At 39.6% G+C, this 14,651-nt stretch overlaps 1 protein-coding gene across 17 annotated transcripts in view; it reads right to left on the bottom strand.

Annotated features, from left to right (window-relative positions):
- Positions 1 to 14,651, bottom strand: part of LOC121313706 (focal adhesion kinase 1-like) — a 186,153-nt gene that overhangs the window by 78,140 nt on the left and 93,362 nt on the right. For all 17 annotated transcript variants that reach the window (XR_005950024.1, XR_005950025.1, XM_041246517.1 and 14 more), the window contains 7 exons: positions 8,482 to 8,536; positions 7,444 to 7,584; positions 7,073 to 7,150; positions 6,254 to 6,361; positions 3,369 to 3,486; positions 2,003 to 2,033; positions 1,132 to 1,184 (listed from right to left, as the gene is read on the bottom strand). Coding sequence is in view for 15 of the 17 variants with exons in the window: in XM_041246517.1 (XP_041102451.1) it covers positions 1,132 to 1,184; positions 2,003 to 2,033; positions 3,369 to 3,486; positions 6,254 to 6,361; positions 7,073 to 7,150; positions 7,444 to 7,584; positions 8,482 to 8,536 (584 nt within the window). In the remaining 2 variants the exon portion in view is untranslated. The remainder of the gene's footprint in view (positions 1 to 1,131; positions 1,185 to 2,002; positions 2,034 to 3,368; positions 3,487 to 6,253; positions 6,362 to 7,072; positions 7,151 to 7,443; positions 7,585 to 8,481; positions 8,537 to 14,651) is intronic.

Genomic DNA, 14,651 nt, shown 5'->3' on the forward strand with positions numbered 1-14,651 from the left:
AGAGGCTGCAGTGAAGCACTGTATAGAGACTCGGAGACTACAGTGAAGCACTGGTGCACACATTTAATTCACAAAACAACAAACAAAACACTGGAACAAATACACAGGCACACGGGCCAATAAAGATTCAAACAAAACAAAACAATATCAGGTAGACCGGGCATTTGCCTTCACCACAGACAGACAGACAGACACGCGCGCGCCCACACACACACACCAGGTCACAGGTCACGAACCTCCCTCCACTAGACAAAGGATTTCTCCTTGCTTTTGTACATGTGGCCGTTCCCCAATTAGCACCAATTACCTAACTGGGGAGTGGCCACACCTGTGATTGCTGACAGGGACAGATTTAACCCCATATCCCTGCCAACCTGACACACACACACAAACAAAATACTTCCAGCAGCAGGACTTCTGCCCTGACACAACTAAATGTATACATTGAAAAATATATTTTTCAAGTAAATAAAAAGAAAATTAGCACAAAAGCAAACAAATGTGGTTTTCTTTTTCATATGCATGTAAAGTTACACTAGGGATGACAGTGCTCTGTTTTATTATACTGTTTTTTAGAGCTTTACACATAGTAAATACCATGAGGTAGAAGCCAATAAGCATTTGCTGTGGTATCTATAGCAACACCAACTGGAACAAGCATGTGTCAGTTTCTAGCATTGTGTTACACAGTGAAATCCCTCAAGACAAACACTTGCTCTGACACCAAACATGCTTCTGTATTTTAACGTCAATGAATGTTCTAAAATCTAAATCATCTGCAAAGTATCTTAATGACCTGTCTCACAAACCTATTGAATGAACTTCCGATTCGGACAACATCACTCAAAACTGTTCTTATGTTCCTTTTTCTTTTTTCGTCAAACTTCGCAGATACACAACTACTAAGAATTTCTAACTTATTTTTCAAAGGTCATTCAAAAATTACAAAACCATTTCATATACCAAAAAAAAATCCATTAAACTTAAACATCCCACAAATAAAGCATATATTTAAAATGAAAAAATATACACTAGATATTTTGTATACAACAGATATTTTCCCTCTCTTTTCAATATCATACATTTTGTGCTCACTCTTATCATATATATCAGTGACAGCAACTCCCTTACCTGAGGCAGAGACAGTATGCGTCCGAACCCCCTGCTTGTCGTTGTTGCCGAGCCTGTAAAACAAAGGTTTGAATCGATGAATGCTGTACATTCTCCACGGTGGAAGTGCAGCTATGAATCCATGCTTTCTATCCAGACTCCAGGGTATTCTCCAGAAATCAGCTGGACCGTTCCATTAAGGGGAGCGTGTGGTTTGGGGAGGGGTGTGTTTAAAACTGATAAATGGGAGCAACCACCAGACTGGTTAAAAGGGGTGGGGGAAAAGGCTCTTAAAAAGAGCCAATTCACATTACAGCACATAAAGAAATTCCACGCTATTTAGCCAAGGAATCTGAAATCTTATCTGTAGTCTGAAAGTCTTTCCAGATGTTACAACAAAAAACAAAAAAAAAAAAGCTTTGGCTTTAAACCATTTTACCTTATTTGACCAAAGCAGTGAGCTCCAGTGTGCTGGGCTGAATAGGAGGTATTGTTGAGGACTAGGGGGAGGAGTGCAGTGAGAAATGAAACAAAATTCAGAGGGGTTGGGGGGGGGGGGGGGGGGGTATGTCTGGGTCCATCACAACTTAACTGCAAAGATATACAGTTACTGCATCATCCTTATCTGAATGAATATAATACACTACAACTGCTGTGAGATGCACAGTTTTGTTAACTTAAAAAGACACATTTAAGGAATATTCAGAGACTAATTTCTAGCATACATAATCGATGCTAGGCAGGCATTAAGATTCTGCAAAACAGTGCGACCAATCAGAATGTAATTCTGAAAACGCAGGGGGAAATACAGTAATGGTAACGTTTCCATATACAAATGTCAACATGCTAAAAACTTTAAAAAGAAATAAAAAACAAATCATTGCAAACTTACTTTGGGATCGATGGCAAAGCTCTCTCCCCCTCTGCAACATAACAAAACACAAACGCAGAGATGAAACAGCAAATCCAGTTTAGAAACTGACCTGCCATCATTAGCTACTGTAGGACGGCAGACAGCATGTTAACACTGACCATTTTTAAAAGCACGGTTACTCGAAATACCATGTAACATTAAAGAAAGAATATCAGAATTAAAACAAAATACAAACTCCACTATCCACAGCATTCCAACCATACCGGCTTTTAGTGTGAGAGGTAACTCACAACTAGGACTCACTGGAAAACCTGGAATAGCTCAAACTGCTACATAACCAGGGTCCCCTCACAACGAGACTTAAAACTAAAATAGTTTATGCTAAAAACTTCTCCCCCTTGAGAATATGTTCTGGGAGGTCATGGTTTGGCTCTCCAATAGCACTGGGTCAGTAAGTGAAGGTGGAAACAGTTTGTTCTTGTATTCATGTCTAAACAAGGTGTCACGGTTTATTATTTCAACTGAAACATGAATTGAAGCACTTGTACAAACAGCACAGTTCTACTGGCTGAGACGAAGAATGCTGCAATTACCTGTAGCTGGGTTTCTTCTGGGTCCAGATGAACTCCACACCCCTACATTATCACGTGTGGAGCTCATCAGAACCAGTAAGAAACAATGTAACACTTTAAATATGCTACAGTACATATTAGTTACAAAAAAAGAGAAGAAATACAAAGATCCCAGCTATTAATCTTTGAAGATAAATGATCCTAATGTGGCTCTGAGACCATGTGTACAATGTAACCTACTTGGCACAGGATTATATGCTTGTGTCTCTCATCAGATAGCAGACCAGTATCAACCCTGCACCCTAATCTGATTAGCTCACCAGAAACCAACGCATTACACCGCAAACAGTATCACACACTAAAGCCTAATGCTAAGCAAGTGCATTACACTACAACATGCTGGGCTGTTATGCACTGCAAGTCTTACAGTAATTCCTGAAGATGCAATTTGCAGCTTTTAAAATAACATTGGGAAAAAAAAACCAAAAACAGAAGATGATTTAGAATTGTAGAAAAACTCCTGTCCTGTCTGCATGTTTAATATTCTACTGAAACTGCTCATAGTGTTCTCAATAAATCACAGCTATTCAGTATTATTTATTATTTTTTTTAATTAAGGCCTTTCTAAATACCAAATCGGAACAACTCATTTTCAAACTTTGCTAATGTCTGTTGTGTTTGCCAGTGATGCTGCTGTTCCCCCCTCCCATCCCTCCCAATCTTGTTCTCCTACATTCTACCGCTCACAAGAAACCAGCTGCTTGTTAACTTGAATACACACAGTGAGGAGCGATGCGGTTGTGTCTTCATACCTTTCTGTGGTCGGATAATGAAGGACTGGGAGGCTCCATTCACCAGCCGACAGTAGCCATCTATCAGGTCAGCCATGTTTTCTGCGATGTTCAGCGACGGTGTTGTCACTGTTAGAGGCTGCAAAACACCAAGCCAACAAAGAGGCATTATCTATCTCCACTAGAACTGCTCAGTATCACACAGCTGCCCCATTACATCAGAGCATTGCACGCAAACACAGACGCACACACAGACTTCTCATCTAGGCAGGGTCAGGGGGCCCCGTCAGCAGTGGTAAAATGAAGACACTGAACTGGAGAGGATCTCCGCACACACCTGCACCTTGTCAACTATTGTGTGTACTAGTTAGTGAACTTCAGATACAAATGATGGTTAACCCTTTTCCAGAGTGCTGGACTCATTCGTGCACTGCCTGTGCAACCTGCTTACATCTGCTGATCTACTGAACATGAACAACAATAAGAGACTTCAGCCGTCCACCCTGAAGAACCGGCAGAGGCCGCAGTCAGCTAATGCGTTCAAACTATGCATCAATTTGGCAACTTTCATAAACATTTTCTATTGTATTGATGCTTAGATATTTCTAGACAAAACAAATGTAAAAAAGAGGAATGAGTAAACACACTCTTGAATAAGAATTGTTCAACACAACAACTTAAGAACATAAGAACATAAGAAAGTTTACAAACGAGAGGAGGCCATTCGGCCCATCTTGCTCGTTTGGTTGTTAGTAGCTTATTGATCCCAAAATCTCATCAAGCAGCTTCTTGAAGGATCCCAGGGTGTCAGCTTCAACAACATTACTGGGGAGTTGATTCCAGACCCTCACAATTCTCTGTGTAAAAAAGTGTCTCCTATTTTCTGTTCTGAATGCCCCTTTTTCTAAACTCCATTTGTGACCCCTGGTCCTTGTTTCTTTTTTCAGAGAAGGCCTAATAACATGCTAGGCCCTAATAACAATAACAATAATTAATTAAATACATACATACATACAACATTGACTTGCCTCTAGGGGAGTGCTTTTAAATTAAAGAGAAAAAAGTAAACAATACCCCATCTTAACGTCTAGCAAGTTCCTAGGCAGTGTTTTGATTCAAAGGGCAATGCTCACACAGCAGCACTATTCAATCTTTTGCAATTGACTCCACGCCCACTAAGGGGCTAAACTGATGGGATTTATTGGACATGCCCTGCACGAACAACATGTTCATAGCTGTTCCTCAATTCACAGTGCCTCTCTTTCTCACTGTATCTTAACCTGGAGTGCATAAACAGCATGCAATGATTGAAGCATATTGTGTACCTATAAGGGAAGGAAGACAGTGTGCCACTTTCATCTCACTGTCACTGACAGTGCCACATTCATCTCACTGTCACTGACAGTGCCACATTCATCTCACTGTCACTTACTGACAGTGTCACATTCATCTCACTGTCACTTACTGACAGTGCCACATTCATCTCACTGTCACTTACTGACAGTGCCACATTCATCTCACTGTCACTGACAGTGCCACATTCATCTCAGTCGCTTACTGACAGTGCCACATTCATCTCACGGTCACTGACAGTGCCACACTCATCTCACTGTCACTTACTGACAGTGCCACATTCATCTCACTGTCACTTACTGACAGTGCCACATTCATCTCAGTCGCTTACTGACAGTGCCACATTCATCTCACGGTCACTGACAGTGCCACATTCATCTCACTGTCACTTACTGACAGTGCCACATTCATCTCACTGTCACTGACAGTGCCACATTCATCTCAGTCGCTTACTGACAGTGCCACATTCATCTCACTGCCACATTCATCTCACTGTCACTTACTGACAGTGTCACATTCATCTCACTGTCACTTACTGACAGTGTCACATTCATCTCACTGTCACTTACTGACAGTGCCACATTCATCTCACTGTCACTTAGTGTCACATTCATCTCACTGTCACTTACTGACAGTGCCACATTCATCTCACTGTCACTTAGTGTCACATTCATCTCACTGTCACTTAGTGCCACATTCATCTCACTGTCACTTACTGACAGTGCCACATTCATCTCACTGTCACTTACTGACAGTGCCACATTCATCTCACTGTCACTTAGTGTCACATTCATCTCACTGTCACTTAGTGCCACATTCATCTCACTGTCACTTACTGACAGTGTCACATTCATCTCACTGTCACTTACTGACAGTGCCACATTCATCTCAGTCACTTAGTGCCACATTCATCTCACTGTCACTTACTGACAGTGCCACATTCATCTCACTGTCACTTACTGACAGTGCCACACTCATCTCACTGTCACTTACTGACAGTGCCACATTCATCTCACTGTCACTTACTGACAGTGCCACACTCATCTCACTGTCACTTACTGACAGTGTCACATTCATCTCACTGTCACTTACTGACAGTGCCACATTCATCTCACTGTCACTTACTGACAGTGCCACATTCATCTCACTGTCACTTACTGACAGTGCCACACTCATCTCACTGTCACTTACTGACAGTGCCACACTCATCTCACTGTCACTTACTGACAGTGCCACATTCATCTCACTGTCACTTACTGACAGTGCCACATTCATCTCACTGTCACTTACTGACAGTGCCACATTCATCTCACTGTCACTTACTGACAGTGCCACATTCATCTCAGTCACTTACTGACAGTGCCACATTCATCTCACTGTCACTTACTGACAGTGCCACATTCATCTCACTGTCACTTACTGACAGTGTCACATTCATCTTACTGCCACACTCATCTTACTGTCACTTACTGACAGTGTCACATTCATCTCACTGTCACTTACTGACAGTGTCACATTCATCTCACTGTCACATTCATCTCACTGTCACTTACTTCAGGGGCTCCGGCTACCTTGAGCTGCAGCATTCCTTTCCGATCCTTGTCATCGCTGTTTGAATACTGGATAGTCTGCACTTGATTAAAGTTAGCCAGGTGGGTCGGCTAAATAAAAGACAAAGAATAGAGAGAGTGTGAAAACGAACTGCATCACAATAACTACAGGTTCAAGCACAAGAGCATAACAAACACTAAGGAGGGGGAGCCACTCAACCCATCACTGCTTAAAGGATCCCAGTGACTCAGCAGCAACGACGTGGCTTGATAACCCATCCCACACACTCCCCACTCTGTGCAAATACAAGGAACCCTTCCCTGTTTACAATTACACACACTCCCCACTCTGTGCAAATACAAGGAACCCTTCCCTGTTTAAAATTCCCCAGTTTCAAACCGTTACCTCTTGTCACGGTTTCTGTTCTGCTCTTGAAACAGTGACTGGGGGCACCTTTCTTGACTCCTTTTGGAGTTTTAAAAACTTGAATGAAGTCTCCTACTACCCTTCTTAATAAGACTCAGTTCTCTTTAATATCTTCTAGTGCAGTACATAGCCTCATTAAAATCTCACTTTTTTAGTATATAATCAAACCATGCTTGAGCTTTTTGGTGACACATTTTAAATCCAAATTTCCCAAATTCAATTTTCATGATATACCATCTGCAATGGAATATATTCCTTTTATTTTTTGAGTTATTGTTGCTGCTTCCATCTCCCGTTACCCTTTCCTGCTAATAAAACAAGACAGTTGGAAGAAACAATCATTTAATTTATAGAAAACGAAAGAAAGAATTACGATGTATAAAGAAATCACGTACCGTGGAGCCCTTGTCTGTGAGGTAGCTGATTCCTTCTTCTGGTCCAATCGCCAGCTCCACTGAGATAATCCAGCTCGACTGTTAGATAAAGAGCACAGACAATCAGGAACCACAACACCAGGAGAACTGCAGGCTCCACACTATGGGCGAAGATACATGATCAGTGAGGAGCCTCAGTTCTGCCTTTTCACTTAACAACTCAATTTATCTAGGCTCCCACTGCTCAGCAGGTGTCACTGTTGAGCAAGGACCTACAGATATAAACACACACACACACACACACACACACACACACACTCCCTTTACTAATCAGATACAAAATTCAAAAACTCGGTTTTCAGCTCTTTCTATCTTAACCTAAAAGTACATACCCCGAGAGCACATTTAAAACACTCCTTGTCAAATCTGTAAACCGGTGACAGAATCTCAAAGAATTTGAGAATGCTCTGCTCATCATTGAGGTTGGCAAACTGCCTGAAGGTCTGTTGGATTAATTTCCGTAGTGTTTTAGCCTAAAATAAATGAAAGAAAAATGCAAAAAACACAGTGTGAATAAACATACAGCCATGTGTGCACAGATATGAAAAGCACGGTCTAACAGGTCGCACTGTCAGGGTGTGTTCTGTAGTTTGGTCTTGTGTGATTTAAGCTGTAAATCTTTGTTTAATCAATTTAAGGTTTAACCCTTCAGTCTGAACACCTGTTTATCATTAAAAATACTGGTATCATACACATTTACAATGAAAAAGACAATACTATTTAAAGTATAGTCATTTTACTTTTGTATTTGTTAGAATTGCAGTAGTTTTTAAAATGCATCCTGATATTACAGTACAAATGTGTATGTGAATGCAAGAGCACCATAAGACATTTTCAGGTAAAGATTTAGTAAATTGCTATTCTTTTTATTTTAATTTACTGGCTAGGCCTCAAACCTTTACAGAGACCTGGGAACCTTCCCTTAATGACATGCTTTGGAATCTCCTATGCTGCTCTACATGTAATGCAATGAGCATCCAAACTGCTTTATTTTTAAATCAATGCTAGACAGATAACCTGTACAGTAGTGCACACCCTCACTGTACTCAAGGGAGAAGGTCCTAGGACAAAACGGTACAAGCTGCAAACTAGACAGATGTAAAATTCTATACTGTACATCCATCACCACTACACCCCCCCAGGCAGTCTAACTAAACAAGTGTTATATTATAGAGGGGATCTTAACAGAGCACTTCATTATGCTATTGGAACCTCCCTCAGCTGCAGCCACTGTTAAAGCTCGCCCCATTATGAATCCCTTCCTTACATAATCAGTATAGTTTTTAGAAATTCAGAAACTGAACCTGTAACAAATGTGCCAGATTTGACAGAGACAATACTGAAAGTGTTATTTCAATAATTATTCTGACCTTTACAGAGTCCAGTAAACTTTTGGGGAAGAATCTTCTCAAGCCAACATCTTTCCTGTAGAAAGGATTGATACATGTTTGGTTAACTCCTGCAGCATTCACAAGAAACTCCATTATTTTAGTCTTGCTGCAGCCCACAGTGTCTGTATCACAGCAAAACATACTTTGCTTTTATCTTGTGCTCTGTAATATTAATCCAAACATATATATATATATATATATATATATATATATATATATATATATATATATATATATATAGAGAGAGAGAGAGAGAGAGAGAGAGAGAGAGAGAGAGAGAGAGAGAGAGAGAGAGAGAGAGAGAAGATTGGTTAGGAAAGGAACAAAATGTGAAAGGAGAACGTAAAATAACTGGACGGTAAACAAAGAAATTAAGTAACAAAGTGTTTGGGATTAAAACCTAGAGATTGTTTCGTTGATAAACTACTAAATGATAACTGAAATAAGGGAGACTAAAAAGTAATTAAAACTCACTTAAAATACATATTTCTTGTTTAGTAAAGACCTTATGTGGTGGGCATTAGGATCCAGTAGTGGTTAATTCAATAGACTAATTAGGAAACTAATTAATGATGTTTAAAAGGTGTGAGTGCATGTGTTTGAGGGTGGGTGATAGTATGGGTTTGGTTGGGAGAGCAGGACAGCGGATTATTATTATGGTGAAACTGGACATTGAACTACTGGAACGGTATTTGGATTACGATTTGGTTTTGGTGATGAGGTAACAGGCTTAGCCTGCCTTGTTATTAGTTAGGGAAATGTTTATTTAGCTAGGGCCCGAGATCGGGTTAGGTTTTTGTTTTGTTTATTTTCCTTTGTATTGTAAATAATAAACGCACACTATGGCGTTTTCTGGCATCCTGAGTGTTAAAGTGTTTATTTGAAGAAGGAAAACCGGTGACCAGAGGGCAATCCGTCACAATATTACAATATACATACACACACACACTGCATTTTCTACTCTTGGCATTTTTCGTGTCTCAATCACACACTGTTTATCTGACCCTGCTGTGCCTTACAAGTATTCAACCCCTGGCCTGTATGGACGGTTGGCAAAAAAGAAGCCATTACTCAAAGCGCCTCATCTTAAAGCACATATGGAGTTTGCGAAAAAGCATGTAGATAACACTGCAGACATGTAGAAAAAGGTTTTGTGGTCAAAACGAGACAAAAATTGAAGTTTTCAGTCTACATTCCAAGTGTTATGTCTGGCGCAAGCCCAACACTGCACTTCTCCCAATCAACACCACCCCAGCCGTCAAGCATGGTGGTGGCAGCATCATGTTATGGGGATGCTTCTCCTCAGCAGGGACTGGGAAACTTGTCAGGATAGAGGGGAGAATGGATGGTGCAATGTACAGGTGAATACTTGAGGAAAACCTGTTTGAGTCAGGCAAGACTCCAGGGTCTGACGATGAAGATGAGAATCTAAAAGACTGGAGCCCGGTAACAAGGTTTCAGTTTGTTGCAGTTATCAGGCTTTTAAAGACTGTCACCCACACCTGTAATGTGCAGAAATGGATCCTGTAGTGTCTTTGACAGACCCACTGAGAGTAGAACCTGACCCACAACTGTCACTCCTGCTGGAAGCAGGACGATCTTTGAGATACACATTGAACATTTGTGAAACTGCAACAATGTTACAATATTGCAATAACTGTACCGTGTTTTAAAGAATATAAAGCCAGAAGAAATACTGTTGCAGCAAATTATGAGCAGGATAACAGGGTTTGAACTAAGAAACAAGCTTATTAGAAAAACACCTGTGGAAAGTACTAGCCTCCTTCATCTGAGAGCTGCTCATGCAGAAGCCTGTACAACTTTGAGAGGAAAAGGCAGAAATGAGGATCTCATTTAATTAGAATGAGAATGTGTTCTCAGTCAAGTTTCTTATAGAAAAAGAGGTAAACTTGATTTGGAAGCAGTCTTTAAGCTAACTACACAGGTATTCTAATCAAATTGAAAAAGAATATAAGTGTTTTACTTGTTTTAAGGTTTTGCTGTAATAGAGAACATAAGTATTATAACAGGGAAACTGTTATGTCTACAAATTGGATAATTCAGTGCAAGCTGTGGCCTAATTAGAACCCATTGGTAAATGTGTGAATCTACACGCTCTTATCAGTAAACTTACTGAAAAAGGCCCTTCTGCTTTTGCCTGCATGAGCGGAGCAACAACAGACATTAGCAGATGGGGAATTTGGATTTACAGATGGCCAATCTGTACCATGGCAGTACATTTACAGCTATAGCCTAAGTCTAAGTCTTAATTATGGAATATTCAGCTAACTAAATTAAACTAAAATAAAACAGCCCTGTTTAAAGTAAATACTAAAAACGACCCTATTCAACACAGTAACTGCCTGTTAAATGTTAGGTGTCATTAATTAATGCTTGCAAAAAATAGCATTAATACCAAGTATTACTATTAGTTGTACTTCACTACAATTGCATTTTATAGCAAATGGCTGTGATTAAATCGATTAATTAATCATCCAGGTGGGGTGATTAACTGAATAAAAGAAAATGCCAAGATTACAGCTCCTAGTTATAACCATAATTGTATGAAGTATTAAGGCTGTTAAGTTTGTACAGGTACTGGACCTCCCAGATTGCCTATTGGCTAGGACCCGGGGTGGTCTGTAACCATTTAATAAACCAAAGGAGCACTGATAATGCTCTGAATCGTTCCAAGTTCAAATTGAATGGGTCTGTGGAATTACTCTTGATGAAAGGTTGTCTAAAATCATCACACTAAGCCAGTATTCAAGCTATGCACTTTAGAGTTTGAACCATCTATATATCTCCCTGTTAACCTCCCCTGGGTTCTCTGATCAAGAACAAAAGTAGTGCTCGAACTGACAGAGGGGTAGGAGATAAATGCACACCTGATACACTTCCAGACTTAGCAAGCAACTTCAATATTGGCAAGGTCTCATAGAAGGTAATTAAATGAGCCCAGAGTCTATTCAAAAGGTCTGAATGGCCCAATCTATTTGTTGAATTTGCAGAGTGTTGGTGAAACACTGTACATACAGTAATTGTAACTGCCCCTAGATGAACATAAGAAAGTTTATAAACGAAAGGAGGCCATTCGGCCCATCTTGCTCGTTTGGTTGTTAGTAGCTTATGTGATCCCAGAATCTCATCAAGCAGCTTCTTGAAGGATCCCAGGGTGTCAGCTTCAACAACATTACTGGGGAGTTGATTCCAGACTCTCACAATTCTCTGTGTAAAAAAGTGTCTCCTATTTTCTGTTCTGAATGCCCCTTTGTCTAATCTCCATTTGTGACCCCTGGTCCTTGTTTCTTTTTACAGGCTGAAAAAGTCCCTTGGTTCGACATTGTCAATACCTTTTAGAATTCTGAATGCTTGAATTAGGTCGCCGCGTAGTCTTCTTTGTTCAAGACTGAATAGATTAAATTCTTTTAGCCTGTCCGCATATGACATGCCTTTTAAACCCGGAATAATTCTGGTCACTGTTCTTTGCACTCTTTCTAGAGCAGCAATATTCTTTTTGTAGCGAGGTGACCAGAACTGAACACAATATTCTAGATGAGATCTTACTAATGCATTGTACAGTTTTAACATTACTTCCCTTGATTTAAATTCAACACTTTTCACAATGTATCCAAGCATCTTGTTGGCCTTTTTTATAGCTTCCCCACATTGTCTAGACATTTCTGAGTCAACATAAACTCCTAGGTCTTTTTCATAGATTCCTTCTCCAATTTCAGTATCTTCCATATGATATTTATAATGTACATTTTTATTTCCTGCGTGCAGTACCTTACACTTTTCTCTATTAAATGTCATTTGCCATGTGTCTGCCCAGTTCTGAATGCTGTCTAGATCATTTTGAATGACCTTTGCTGCTGCAACAGTGCTTGTCAATCCTCCTATTTTTGTTTGCTTACTATACCAGAATCTAAGTCATTAATGTAGGGATTAGGAATAGCAGAGGACCTAATACTGATCCCTGTGGTACTCCACTGGTAAACCTCGCTCCATTTTGAGGTTTCTCCTCTAATCAGTTTTTTCTGTTTTTCTACATGAATTTCCTTGAATCCATACTGCGTTCAGTTTCCTCCTCCTATTTTTACATTGTCTGCAAATTTAACAAGTTTGTTTACTATACCAGAATCTAAATCATTAATGTAGATTAGGAATAGCAGAGGACCTAATACTGATCCATGTGGTACTCCACTGGTTATCTCATGTTAACCAGTCCCTAATCCATGTACATGTGTTTCCTTGAATCCCAACTGCGTTCAGTTTGAGAATTAATCTTTTATGCAGGACTTTGTCAAAAGCTTTCTGGAAATCTAAATAAACCATGTCATATGCTTTGCAATTATCCATTATCGATGTTCCATCCTCAAAAAAATCAAGCAGGTTAGTTAGACACGATCTCCCTTTCCTAAAGCCATGCTGACTGTCTCCCAGGATACTATTACCATATAGGTAATTTTCCATTTTGGATCTTATTATAGTTTCCATAAGTTTGCATATAATTGAAGTCAGGCTTATTGGTCTATAGTTACCTGGTTCAGTTTTGTTTCCCTTTTTGTGATCGGTATTATGTTTGCAACTTTCCAGTCTGTCGGTACAACCCCTGTCAAGAGACGTGTTGTTGACGTGATCTTGGTTAGTGGTTTGTAAATTACTTCTTTCATTTCTTTGAGTACTACTGGGAGGATCTCATCCGGCCCAGGGGATTTGTTTATTTTAAGAGCTCCTAGTCCCTTTAACACTTCTGCCTCGGTTATGCTAAAGTTGTTTAAAACTGGATAGGAACTGGATGACATGTGGGGCATGTTGTCAGTATCTTCCTTTGTAAAAACTTGTGAAAAGTAATCATTTAATATATTTGCTATTTTTTTTTTCTTCATCTATGATTTTGCCATTTGTATCTCTTAAACATTTAACCTCCTCTTTGAATGTTCTCTTGCTGTTGTAATATTGGAAAAACATTTTGGAATTGGTTTTAACCCCCTTAGCAATGTTCATTTCTATTTCTCTCTTGGCCTTTCTAACTTCCTTTTTGACTTGGGTTTGCAGTTCCATGTACTCTTTCTGAGTACTTTGTTTCTGGTCCCTTTTTAACGCTCTGTAAAGTGCCTTTTTTCACTGATTTTTTTTTTTAATTGATCTATTAAACCATTTTGGCAATTTAGTTTTACATTTAGATTTGTCTACTTTAGGGATGTAATTGTTTTGCGCCTCTAGTACTACATTTTTGAAGAACAGCCATCCTTTTTCTGTGGATGTTTTCTCTATTTTACTCCAATCTACTTCTGTTAGTCTCTGTTTCATACACCTTCATAGTTTGCTTTTCTAAAATTGTAAACATTAGCTTTAGTCATTACTTTTGGGGTTTTAAAAAGCACTTCAAATGAGACCATGTTGTGGTCTGAGTTTGCTAGTGGTTCTCTGACCTCGTTATTTGAAAAGACTAAATCAAGGCATGCCTCCCCTCTAGTCGGTGCCTTGACAAATTGTGTTAGGAAGCAGTCATTTGTCATTTCCACCATTTCAATTTCATCCTTCGTGCTACCCACCGGGTTTTCCCATTTTATCTGGGGGAAGTTGAAATCTCCCATTAGTATGGCTTCTCCTTTGCTACACGCATTTCTAATGTCATTGTATAACAGATTATTTTGCTCACCGTCTGAATCTGTCGGTCTATAGCATGCTCCTATTATTATGCCCTTTGAATTTTTGTCCGTTATTCTGACCCATATTGATTTGGCTTTATTTTCTTTGTCCAGGTTTAACACCTGGGCTTCAAGACTGTTTCTTATGTATAGCGCTACCCCTCCACCTCTTCTGTCCTGCCTGTCTTTCCTATACAGTGTATACCCACAAATATTATATTCATCTCCATCACTCTCAGACAACCAAGTTTCTGTAACACCTATCACATCATAGTTACTTGTTAGTGCAATATGAAAAGCACTGTATGGAATGTAAATGCAATTGTAAGGGTGATTTAAATACTACCAAATGAGTCACAACTGGGCCCCAATATTGGTACCTGCAGACCATAAAGATGGTAGAACAATAAGTATATTGTGAGTATACTGTACAGCTTTATCAGACTGCGCACAAAGGTGCTCAAATCCTTTTCTGTTGTGCAGGCCAACTCC

This window comes from Polyodon spathula, chromosome 3 (genome assembly GCF_017654505.1).
Source record: "Polyodon spathula isolate WHYD16114869_AA chromosome 3, ASM1765450v1, whole genome shotgun sequence".
NCBI lineage: Eukaryota > Metazoa > Chordata > Actinopteri > Acipenseriformes > Polyodontidae > Polyodon > Polyodon spathula.